Raw genomic sequence first — 12,747 nt, forward strand, 5'->3', positions numbered from 1 at the left:
CACGCGCTTCACACCCAGCCATTCACACCCAGCCAGCGAGCACCTGAGGCTCCCGAGGCCCATTAAGATGCAAAGACATTCCTTTGTTCACTGACAAGCAGGGTCCCATCCAGGGCTCCTAGACCGGCAGACTAAGTGATGTTTTCTTAAGGAAGACACGAGATTAACCGCCACTAAAGCCCCAGCACAATGTGGGCCCTGCCCATGGCTGTCAGCGCTGCCTCTCTGCATGACTGACAGGAGCAGCGGGTGCCGGCGGGCTCCCAGGGCCCACCAAGCCCCAGTGTGCGGGATCAGCCTGAGCACAGCCCACAAGTGGACCTGGAGGGCCATGATGGAAACGTAATGAGGCGCCCCTTGCTTGGGGGACAGAAAGCCTCCAACAGCCCTGCCAACTCCTGTTGCTGGGCCACACCGCTGGCAGGGCGCTCGGAACAAAGCTGGTGGCTTCTGGCCCCTCCCAAGCAAGCACCTGCCGGGAGCTCAGCTGCCCGCCTTGCTCAAGACCCAGGGGGTCCTGGGAGGGGTGGAAAGGGTCTGTGGTTGGTCCCCTGCGCTGGGGAGGAGGGACCGGGGTCTTCCGAGGTGCGGCTGCTGGGTTATGGTGCAGGCTGAGCCCGGCAGGACTTGAAAGCAGTTCCCAAACGACGGAGTGGGGTCACAGGAGTGGAGAGTGACAGGCTAGGCGGCCAGGCCCCACCCGGCCCGAGCCATCCTAGGGGAGTGCCTGGGGACACCACAGGCAGGGCATGCTTCAAGAAAACACCCTCTTTATTTGCACTTCAGAAATGCCAGGGGGCTCGGACGTGGGCAGCCCACAGGGTGGGTTTCCGCGCAGGTCGTCATCGTCTGGCATCTGGAACCTGGCAGGGCTGGCTCAGGCAGGAGGGGTGCAAGGTGCAGTGTGGGGGCTCACAGCCCCCGAGGCATCCCTGCGGGGCACACGGCAGTCCATCCAGACACACTGTCCCACGCTGACCGTCAGGGCTCTCCAGGCAGGGCAAGACTTGCCAGGGCTCGGCCTCTGGTGTCCTGCCAAGGATCAGGGGTCAGAACAGGGTGGCCACGCCATCTCTGCATTTGCCTGGCCATGTCTCCCATGCCCACACATGGGGACCTTCTTGGGACACGTGAGAAACGAGCCCCAAAGAGAGCTCTGGCCCCCCAGGACTCATAGGGAGCACTGAAGTGTTAAAAATGTTTTGACATAATAAAAATTATGGAAGTTTCTTAACAAAACAGTTTTGTTAGGTACAAAATTCTGATAAGAGGTTCCTCAGGATGCCCTCTGCCCCTTGGGCTGGGGGGACTGTGGTGGAGCAGGTGCCCAGAGCGCCCCAGGGACCCTCAGCCACCTCTCGGCCCCTCACGCTGGCCCAAGGGGTGCTCACTGCTCTGTTCACAGTCCACCTCGGCTCTCAGGACCCCAACCTCAGGAGGAGCTGACAGCCACGGGGGACCCCCCAGGCCAGGTGCTGAGGGAGGGTGCTTTCAGACTGACGGATGAAAAGGCCCTGACCACACGCATCCCTCTGGCAGGGGTCAGGGAGGCACTCGCTAATTTCTTCCTCCTCAGAAGAGGGTCAGGATGAACAACACACCCCGAGGCTTCCGGCCACCCGGCCCAGCCTGGCTTTGCAAAGCTCTAACAGAACCAGATGTGCTGGCGGTGGCCGTGCGCAAGGCAGCATCTCCACCTTCTGGGCGAGAGAGAAACAAGCCGGCACTGCTCTGCGTGGAGCAAGGTGGCAAGGGAGGCCGGCCCCTCCACCCAGCAGCCCACTGAGCTCAGCCAGGGGACACTTTCAACACCCAGCGCCTGGACAGGCTGCTGCAGGTGTGAGCCTGGCTTTGACACTTTCTGTGTGTGGGGAGCAGTGGCAGCCAGGCCAGGGTCTGGGGGTGCCCTGTGGAGGGTGGGGCCGTCAGCGGCCTCCCTTCCCAGCCCTGTTTTTTTGGCTACTGTGGCCTGGGCACAGGGCTCACCTGTCTGAGGTGGCACGGCAGGTGTAGCCTCCCATGCACCTGGAGAGAGCAGTTCACAGTGGCCCCCAACTCCCCTCCCGCCACTGCCCCAGTCTTAACGCCCAGCCCATGTGTACCTGGATGGGAGCCTCTGAAGAGCTTGGCTGTGGGGCAGCAGGTGGGCCGTGCACCCTGGGCCTGGCAGGGATGATGGCTTACCCTCAGCAGCCTGTCACTGTGGGGTCCAGGCCCGAGCGCTTGGTGATGCGTAGCTTGGCCACCTCCTCGGCGCAGGTCGGGTGGATGCCCAATGTCCGCATCACCTGCGCATAGGAGGCCCCACACCTGCGGGTCGGGGAGGGGGATTCAGGGGATGAGCCAGCGAGGGGAGGCTTGTTCACGTCACCCCGTCCCCAGGAAGGTGGCACACAGGGAGGGCCTCGGAAGTCTCGGTGTCCTCGCTGTCCTCTAGCCCTGCCCCCACCCTCTCTTCTCCAGCCAGCAGCCAGAACACCTGCCAACACCTATGCTGGACCTGTCCCATCTCCCCCGAGCAGTGCCGGAAGCGCCAAGCAGCCCCACCTCGGCCCACTTCCCACCTGCTCCACCCTGGCTGGCTCCAGCCTGGCCTCCTGCTGCCCTCAGCCCACCAGGCGCAGCCCCGCCTCGGGACGTGGCTCCAGCTGGTCCCTCTGCTCCCTGTCTTCACCAAGACGAGGCTGGACTTGCCTGCCCCCACGAACCCGAGCCCACTTCTCATGACTGCAGCTGCACTGCTCTTCTTCCCGCAGCCAGCACTTCCCACATGAGCCCCCCGCCCCAGCAGCAACGCTCCCATGCAATGCACTGTCCACCTCTTGAAGACACAGCGCGTGTGGATGCCCTGCAGGGTGTGTCCATCATTTGCAGACAAGGCTGCAACAAGCCGCCCTTCTCACGTCTGCACACACGTGTTGGAATGTCTGTGGGTAAATCCCCAGCACCATCAAGGTGCGCGAGCATCTCTGACGGGGACTGAGGCCCCAGCAGGAGGTCTGCTTCACAGCCCCCTCCCTACTGTGTCTGCACACTGGTCCCTCACTCCACCGATTCGCCTGAAACTTCAGCGTCCCCACTGTGCAGACGCTGGAAAACTATCACCATGGGACAGTATGGAACCTTTTACTCTCACCAACCAAAAGGGTTTCTTGGTGTTTCAATTTCATCTTAAAATTCCAAAGGAGGCACTGCAGCTTTCTACTATTTTGTTTCATTTTCTTCCCTGTGGATTGCCTGTTTGCGTCTACCTTTCTAGCGGATTCATCCTACAGTTATTGCGGCTGCCTATGGGGAGTAGGGGGGCCCCTGGGGTGTCTGCACTTGACCCTTGGCCTTTGCAGCCCTCATCAGCCTTCCTGGGTATCGGCCCTGGTCCTGGATCCCTCACCCTGTCCCCAGACCTCCCACCTCCACCCACCCCCAAGGCTGGCTCTCAGCCACACCCATGCCCCAAGCACACGTGGGGCTCCAGGTGGCCCACGTCCCCTCCACTACAAGTTCAGCCCTTCACCTCTGCTGCCAGCCCTCCTGCTTCTGAAAGCCCCATGCTTAGCTGCCCAACCTCCTCACTGCCCTAAGCAGCCCACTCCCACCCAGAACCTCCACCAGCAAAGGCTCCAGGCAGGCCCCGGAGGCTCACAGCACAGCCTGTGCCCCAGGCCCAGTGCTGGAGGGCACACGCCTATCCTGGGGTGCTCTCCCACACATGCATGGTGAGACCTAGCTCAGGACGGCCTGTGTGCTCGGCCCGGTGAGCGAGGGCCCAGCCCTGATCATTCTGAGGAGAAAAGACCCAAATGGTGACCCCACCAGGGCTGGCTGGGGACGCGAGCCTCCCCCTTGCCCCCAAGGTGGCCTGGCTGCAGACAGACACAGTGTAGCTGGCTCAACAGTGTTTGGCTGGAGAAGAAACCTGCCTCTTGTCCGACTGGACCTACCACATCAGGGGAGACGCTCGGCTGAAAATGCATCCAGCACCACGTAAATGCAACGTCAACACGGTGGACGTCAACTGTAGTGCTGCCAGCACCCAGAGGGACAGCAGTCTGAGCACCGCGTGACGGCCGACATTCCTCTGGACTTACTTGATCCCCAGAGCAAATCCTTGAGTAACTTCGCCCGCATTGGGGCCGAGGAAGTGCAGGCCCAGCACCAGCTGTGGGGGCTCCCGCAGGCACACCATCTGAAAGCCACATTGTCAGCTGCCAGCCTGGCTGGAGGCAGGACACCAGGGCTGCATGGGCGGTGGACCCTGGGGCAGGCGTGGCCGTGTATGGCTCCCCCACCCACGGTGGCCAGCTCTTCCCTCCTCTCACCTCCTGGCATGCCCCAGCCCAGGTCTGCGAGGACACCCACCTTTATGTAACACTGGGACGCATCCCGTTCAGCCACCGTGAACTCCAGTGGTTTATAATATGCATGATAAACCTGGGTGACAAGACAGCAATCCCTGGAGTCAGTGGCTATGGCAAAACAAGACCTGTGGGCATCTGACAGGTCCGACAGGCTCTGTGGGCACAGCAGGGACCAGAACTGCCCACTAGGCCTGCAGGTTGTGGTCTGCGGTGAGGACGGCTAGCCATGGAGAGCACCCCTCTCCCACAGACCAGCAGCCTGTGGCTGGAGCCACACCGTCTGCAGGACAGATCCTTTTCCACGCAGGCCCAGAGCCCCATGACCACAGCAGCAGAGCAGGCGCCACACAGGCCAAGCGCCGTCTACTATGATTTGTCTTAGAGCCCAAAGCTCAGGGCAGGGCAGGGCGCCACCTCGGAGAGCACACCAGGTGGACGCTGCAGAGTCAACAGGGTGCCCCGGGCAGTGGAAGGGGTGCCTGGCCTGCCCGGCGGGGGACAGGAGCAGGATGGCCGTCTGGCCTCCCTCGGGCACTGCACCGTGGCACTTGCTGGGCCCTCACTTGAGCAGGGAGGAGGGGACAGGCGCGAGGTGGCCCTGGCCCACACCGGAGCTGCCGGACAAAGGCTTTCAGCACCCGAGAAGAGATCGACAGCGTGTTCAGGGCTGCGGCCGAGTAAAAAATGAGCAGGGCCTGCACATGTGCTGCACAGCCATTATTAATTAATGGAGCTTCAGAGAATATTGTTCTAACTAAGACAGAATTGAAAAGAAAATAAACAAAGGTATTTGGCCATTCAACATTGTGAAACATAAAACAACATCATAGAATGCCATGAACACATGTCCCAGCGTACTTGTGATGAATCAAACAAAAACAGCAAATAAAGTGCTGGGGGGAAGGCCGGCCTGTCAGGCCTGCCTATTGACTGAGGGGGTGGGGGCGCTGGGGCAGGGCAGGCCCTGGAGCCCAGGGACTCATTCCCAGAGGGCACCAGGCCTTGCGGTGGTGGCTACGAGGGGTCTGGTTTCTCCCGGTGTGTTTGCCAGCTGCTGCAGCAGCGAGATGAAGCCACACTGAAGCACCACAGCCTGGCAGCTTTCAGGCCCCCTGCATCTGCCAGGTCACCTGGGACATGCTCTGTGGCCACCCCAGGGCCACAGCTGCCTGCTGAAGCAGACCCAGAAAGAGCCTTGTCTGATGATAACCCCCTTCCTCTGGGGTGAGTGCCCAAGTCTGGGCTATTGGGGTGGCCAGTGAGGACTGGATGATCTCGGAAGAAGAGCAGAGGTGGGGCTGGCATGGGGTGGAGGCAGGGGCGGGGGTCGTGCCTGCTGGACTGCTGTTGCGGGGGGAGCAGAGGTAGGAGAGCAGGAGAAGCCTTTCCAGGCTGAGGGAGACAGGTGCCATGTTGCAGGGGCCACACCCCACAGGCTCCGTCCTTTCTGGGGCTGCTCTCCAACACTCTCGTCCCACACATCCCTTGCTGCCACGTTACAGCTGTTGTTCTGGGCCCCCCTGCCCGACCCTGCCAAGGTGGAGGCCCTGGGAAGCAGGGACACCAACACTCCTGCTGGTCCGCTGGGCCTCTGTGGGAGGGGCCGCCATCGGGGCCTAGGTGCCACAAGGCACTGCGTCCTGGCAGCCCCTCTCCTCTGTGCCCTGCAGCACCTGACTTACCTCCACGTGTTCCTCTCCATGGCGAGCCACAGCCTCCTCCTCTGACAGCCCCACACAGCCATACTCCAGAGGGGTGAAGACTGTTGTAGGGACCTGGAAGGCAGGCCCGGAGTCAGGCACGCCCCTGGGGACCCAAAATTGAACATCCCTACTCAGGGACACAGAGAGCAGCAACTGCAGGCAGCCCCTCAGACGTGCTGGCTCCCAGGCCACAAGGCCGGGGGAGACTTGTTTCCGGGCTGCACCCACACGGCTAAGCTTCACACACATGACGCTCCCACTCACACACGAGGCACCCATGCACGCACCCCAAACACCCCAGAACGCGCCACAGCCTGTCCCCGCTGGACTTGGCGTTTTGAAGAGCAGTGAGCACTCACGTTGTCGTAGTCCATCAGGTCTGAGGACTGACCGCACAGCCGCCGGGCCAGGAGCTTCCCCGCCATGACAGCCGGTGGTGTCAGCTCGGGCCGCCCCTGCCAGGAGGAAGGACCTCGGAGTCACCCAGCCCGACCTCTGAGGGCATCTGCTGGTCCCTGCCACCACCCTGCACCTTCCTAGGGAGGCGTCGCCCCTTCAGAAACCCCAACGCTGTTGGCGGCTGGGCCTCTGCGGCGCTGCAGGGCCAGGCACTCGGCCGGTTTGCCTGTCTGCTTCCGATTCCCTCCGTCCTACTCTGGGGGACACTTGTGGCCACGACCCCTCCCTGTGAAAGCAGGTGAGCTGCTAAGGGGCCCAGCTTCTCTGCGTCCCTTCTTCCTGTCAGTGATCTTGGATGGCTGACCCCACGGCAGAGCTCAAGATTCCGGGGCCCTTCAACCCGCTCGCGCTAACTAGGATTCGGGTAGAACAGGCCCTGAAAGCATCCGTGTGCTCCTGACACATCACAGCCTGTCACAAATCCCAAATCAGAGCGTTCTGTGCAGGCCCCTCTGTCCCAGGGGTGTGTCCTGCTCAGGGAGTGGTGGGGGCACGGCCCCAGGGTTCCTGCACGCGTGGCGGGACTGCTGCCAATCACCCTGGCAGCAGGAAATGCAGATGCTGTCTGACATTCCACAAATGAATGGAGATCTGCAGAGATAAACTCCTGAAAGCAGCCTGCATTCCCCAGGGTCTGACGCACTGCGGGAACGTCGTGCACACAGCACACATCTCGCCAAATGCCAACGCGCCGCCCCCCCCCCCCCCCCCCCGCCCCCGTCCCCTGCGCTCGTCAACCGCTGGGCGTTAACTTCTCTAACTGATCAGAATGACCTTTCCCAGTGAGCAAATTTAATGTTGTCATAAATAATGTCTCTGCACGCACTCTGCATCTGTGAAGGGTTATGGTTTCCACTCTGTTAGCCTGAGCCCTGCAGCCACAGAACTCCAACTCGCTGGGCCAGGGCGTGCAGCACGAGGCCCTCTCCCCAGGACCCCAGGCGCTCTCGCAGGGCGCAGCACACAGGATGCATGCAGAAGGCCGCTGCCAGGGAATGCCACGGCCGGACCGTCAGAGATCACGCTGAGGCACTGCACTGCCTGGCCACGTGGGCTGGGTCCACGTGACAGTCGAGGACATGTGAAGCCACTCGCTTCTGTCCATGCTAACAAGCTGACTAGATGGTCAGAGACAACCCCGGCAGGAGGAGTGGCCGGAGCTCTGCCAGCGTGCCCCGGCAGAGCTGACCCTGCAGTCTCGCCTGCGCTCCCAGTTCTGTGCCTCACGCACCATTTCATGAGCCTGGGCCCACGGGAGGCTGAGGGGCTCAGATGGCAGCTGCTTGGCTCACATTTGAGCATTGGCCACAGCTGGACGGTGACCCTTCTGGTACACTGGGAACAACAGGGTCATGTTGCCCCAGCAGGAGGGGTCTGCATGGAGCTGGGTGTCTGGCAGGACAGACCTGCACCAGACAGGCAGGCAGGCTGACCCTTCAGGAAGAAAGGGAAGGCCAGTCTGCCACAGGCCCCTGCCCAGGCATGTTTCCACGCGTGTGCCAAGCTCTCCTGAAGCCCCTGCCCATCACGAGCAGAGGCTGGCAGGCAAGGGAGGGGGAGGGAAGTCCTGCAGCATCAGTGACGATGCCACCTCTGCCCTCTCAGCTCCAGGACACCCCACCCAGGGACACACTCCCTTAGACACTGGCTCCCCCTACCCTCAGGCATTTCCCAAAGTGGACTTTGGGATGCACGGGGCAGGGCGACATCTGCACCGTCTTGTGGGCAGAGCGTCCTCGCCAAGCCCCACGCGCCCTCTCCAGCTCACTCTGCTCCAGTCCAGGCCCCTCAACTCCCCCTCAGGTCTTTCCTGACCGCTAGCACTAAGCATCTCCTGACATCCGAAATAGTTTACTTATTCATTTGTCATCTGTGACCACTACCAGAATGTCACCTCTATGGAGACTGGGACTTTTCCCTGTTCCTGCAGTGGCCCCAGAACCCAGAAAAGTGCCAGGTGCCAGAAAAGTGGGCACTCGGTCAACACGTGGTGAATGATTGTGAATTAACACATCACGGTGGGCCCAAGAGCATCCCCCAAATTCATGTGTGTCTGGAACCTCGGCAGGTGACCTTATTTGGAAATAAGGGTCTTTGCAGATACGATTAAGGTAAGGATTGAGATGAGGTCCTACTGGACTAGGGTGGGCCCCAAATCCAATGAGAAGGTCCTGGTAAGAGACAGACCCCGGGGGGGCTTTGTGAAGATGGGGCACAGGCTGGAAGCCAGCACTGTCTGGGGCCATCAGAAGCTACAAAAGGCAGGAAGGATCCTCCCCAAGAGGCTTAGGAGGGAGCACGGCCCTGCCAACACCTTGATCTCAGACTTCTGGTCTCCAGACTTGTGGAGGGTCAATTCCTGCGGTTCTGAGCCTCCCCAGGTGTGGTGATCTGTGACAGCAGCCTTGGAAAACTAACGCACGTCGATGACACTGGCAGATCTTGCCCCCGAGAGGCCTGCTGGAGTCTGGGGGGCCTGGCACATCTCTCAGGCTCCTCTGATCAGGGACGTCCTAAGCCAGATTCCTCAGGATGTGTACACATGTGCGGGACAGGCCATTTACTACTGAGGCTTTGGGGGTGTGGGGGCCCACGGCTGACCAGCTGCAGGTCTTTCTGGGGGCCTGTGAAGAGGGCAGGGGCGATGCCTCCCAAGCCAGGGGCCAGGGCTTCCACCAGGGCCTCAAAGGGTGGGTCTGCACCCCCTTTCGGGGCAGGGCAGGCAGGCTCGGGGAGTAGGGCTGGGTCCACACCCCGTCAGGCTCCAGCACCCTCATGCCCTGCCCTGCCTGACAGCCGGGTGGGTTGGTGGAGAGAATACTGACCCGCCCACAGATCAGAGGGTCAGCTGAGGCAAGGGGGTCAGGCCTGGTGCTGTGGGGCCAGGACAGCCCAGGGTGGCCCCAGGGCAGCATTTCTAAGGCTCTGTATGTCCAGCCCACCGGCGGGGAGGTCAGGGCCAGAGCCGAGGTGTGGAACAGGCATCCATCCTCGGAGCTGGGGCACCAGGAGGTTGACAACAGGACTTTGCTGACATGCCCTCAGAGTTTTAACCCTTCCCTGCCCTCTCCCCACAGAGGGGAGGAGCACTTGAGAGAGAAAAGGCTGATGCCCGCTTCCTCCCAGAACCCCAGTCTATCAGCACCAGGGGCTTGGCCAGGAGTCCTGTGAGTGGCGTACGTCCCGAGGCCCAGCGGGGTGGGGTCGGGGCAGGGGCTGCGTGGCAGGCGCAGGCCTCACCTCTGCTACGTCTCCGATGGCATAGATGTGGGGGACGGAAGTGGCTTCCCCGGCGTCAACCAGGATCTTCTGACTGTTGGGGTGGGTGTTCACTCCAGCATTCTCCAAATGCAGACTTCTGGTTTCTGGAACTCGACCTGGAGGAGACAAAGAGCGAGGAAGGCTCAGGTTTTCTTCAGTGGTTTTGACTGAGCCTCCTCGGTTTATTTAAAACCCCTCTCAGCCCGTCCTCTTAGTATTGGTAGAACATCAGACACAAACAGAGTCAAGGGGCTCCTGGTCTCGGCAGGCCTCACACACACGTGCACATATACACGTGCGCACACACACAACCCCCCTACGTTTGCACAAAGAATCAATGAGAGGATGAAGTGGGAGCAGTGTGACAGTGAGCCACAGAGAGGGAGGAGACAGGGTGGGGAGAGACGGGAGCAAGGCTTCTCCAAACACATCCTGTGACACAAGTTTGATTTTTAAATCATACACATAGTTTATGTGTTAAAAAAAATAAAAATAAATAAAAAATGGAAAAAATCCCTATAACCTGTGAACAGCCTGAAACAAAGGGGCTTAACTGTAGATGAAGTTGGGAACGAGTAGATGAAGAAAGACAACTTGTCCAAGAGCCTACAGGAACCCATAGCTGGACTGCACGTCCTTGGACGGTTACATCCTAACAATAAATAAAGCTGCAGACAGATCTTCCGTGCCACTCAAACAGGACAGGTAATACCCTATAATGTCAAATTTGAATTGGAAATTCATGATTTCCTTTTTTTTTTTGAATAAGTTTTAAACACAAAGTTTCTGGCTCTGACCACAGTAAAGGTCTGAAAGCAACAATGACCCAAGAGAAATGCCTGGAAGCCTTGTGGACCAGGCAGGGTGTGATCAAAGCTCACCGCACTGCAGCCGCGGACACAGCAGACAGGGCACGTAGCCTCTGGAGGCGCCTGGCTCCGAGGGGAAGACGTGGCATGCATTTCCTGGTTGAGCAGCGGGAGCGGGCTGGGTCTCTGTGGAGCCAGTGTGTGGGCCCCAGGTGAGTCCCCATGTGGCCCTTCCCAGAGAGGAGCGCCTTCACTCCCACTCTCCATGACCCCAGGGTTCCCCACCCTCCCACATGGCACTCCTCCTGCAGGCTCGTACTGGGGGCAGGATGGTACTTCATGGTGGGTTGACGCTTCTATCCTGCCACCAGACTGTTTGCATGAATAGGCTGTGACCTTTTGTCCCCAGAGTCTGGCAGCAGGATGTCCCTCAGGTGCTACAAGGAGGGGGAGCCAACCCAGAGCAGGCAGCGAGAATGCACGAAATCACACTCTGCTGAGGGTCTCAGGGAGGCCCCATGCCCTCTCTGGGCAGCCAGTGCAGGCTGAGCCAGCAGGGCTACAGGCCCTCAGCTCCTCTCCTGCATGCCCGCAGCGACTGCCCAGCAGGCAGCCCAGCTTTGAGACGTCCAGAGCTGAGAGGACCTGGGCGGAGGGGCAGAGCCCAAGCCACACACCACACCCACCCTCAGATGCAGTCTGCTTGGCTAATCCTGCTTGTGGGTGCAAAGGCCAGGAGGGGCAGGGGATGGCAGTCCCCAGGGTGCGGGCACAGCCGCCTCCCTGCCGGGCTCTGTGTGCTTACAGCCCTGGACCTCATCACAGCTGAACTACCAGCAGAGATCCTTTCTCCCGATTCAGATGATGTGGCCTCACAGAGCCAGGAAGTAGCAATGGCAGCTCTTCCTGCTGACCCCAGGAGAGCAGTGGGCCACCCCTCGGGGCTCCCAGAGGCTCAGGGTGATCCCCTGATGGCAAAGACAAATGTTTTCCAAGGCAGAGTTCCCACAGCTCGCAGTGGCGTGGACACACAAGAGGCGGGGTAGCGGGTGGTGCCAGTCTGAACATCTGGAAGACCAAGCCTGTGAAAGGGAAACCTTAAGTCTCCAGCTGCTCTCCAGAGTGGGAGTCAAAACACAGACACAGCTAAGCCGTGCTTCTCCAGTTGGTGGGGGGCCGGCTCCAGCCTCCTCTCTGCTTAGCCACAGGAATTGGGAGCCAGGCGGGTTGGCACCCATCATCGATCAGACCAGACATGGTGACACCAGCCCCCGGAGGTCCCTGCCTCCTGACGGCACCCGTGCTAGAGTCACGTGAATAGAGACCCGTGGGAGTGGCGAGTGGGACATATAACCCTAGCCAGTGTCCTGCCCTGGACGAGGCGGCCTGGGGGCCTGGGCCTGAGTCCCACATGGCAGATTGGACCTCTGGACGCAGCAGGCACCCGGGAGCCCTTGTGCAGCTGGGAAGGGACTGGAAGGTGCTGTGCTTCCGGGAGGAAGGAGCTGGGGCTGATGGGCAGGACTAGAGGGTCCCTGCAGGCAGGGGGCTCACAGCTCAGTCCTCTGGTTCCTCTCCAGGCCCCTTGGGGAGCACAGCACACAGCAGCTGACCAGGCCCACCGCCTCTTGGTGATCATTCTGGGCTGGGGCTGGAGTGTCCACGGGCAAAGCTAGTCACCCACAGCCCGCTGCACCCGAGCTCTACCTGCACTCCTACCTGGCCAGGCACAGGGGGCCAAGAGCACTTCCTTGTGTATGTCGTGATAACTATGGTAACTACACATCTTGCAGAAGCCAGCCAAACCACATCCAAGGTCCCTAAAAAAAGAAACTTAAAAGTAGTAACAGGAGACAGTAAACATGCAAGCATCAGGAGGCCTCCACAGCCCATTCGAAGGCAGGACTTCCAGGACACGCTACGCACATAAGCCCGGAAAGTGCATGGAGCATGAGTCAGGCCACTAACAGAAAGAATAAACAGACAGCTGGAGGGACCGGGTGGGGAGATGATGTAGAAAAGAACATGGCTGGCCTGTGGTAAGCACTCCACGGATGCTTCTGGAAGGAACAGTGACGGCAGAGAGGATGCACCAAGCAGTTAAAGTCAGCCCTCAGAAGGGCAGCCGTGGGCACATCAGTTTGGAAGTTGTGCTGA

At 60.3% G+C, this 12,747-nt stretch overlaps 1 protein-coding gene across 1 annotated transcript in view; it reads right to left on the reverse strand.

Annotated features, from left to right (window-relative positions):
- Nucleotides 1–753: 753 nt before the first annotated feature.
- TXNRD2 (thioredoxin reductase 2) overlaps nt 754–12,747 on the reverse strand; it is a 47,016-nt gene continuing 35,022 nt past the window's right edge. The window contains exons 11-17 of the mRNA XM_046640479.1: nt 9,761–9,897; nt 6,421–6,516; nt 6,041–6,133; nt 4,360–4,431; nt 4,089–4,186; nt 2,103–2,310; nt 754–1,032 (exon numbers count right to left, since the gene is read on the reverse strand). Of these exons, the coding sequence (XP_046496435.1) occupies nt 2,187–2,310; nt 4,089–4,186; nt 4,360–4,431; nt 6,041–6,133; nt 6,421–6,516; nt 9,761–9,897 (620 nt within the window). The 3' untranslated portion in view covers nt 754–1,032; nt 2,103–2,186. The remainder of the gene's footprint in view (nt 1,033–2,102; nt 2,311–4,088; nt 4,187–4,359; nt 4,432–6,040; nt 6,134–6,420; nt 6,517–9,760; nt 9,898–12,747) is intronic.

Source organism: Equus quagga, chromosome 15 (genome assembly GCF_021613505.1).
Source record: "Equus quagga isolate Etosha38 chromosome 15, UCLA_HA_Equagga_1.0, whole genome shotgun sequence".
Classification (NCBI taxonomy): domain Eukaryota; kingdom Metazoa; phylum Chordata; class Mammalia; order Perissodactyla; family Equidae; genus Equus; species Equus quagga.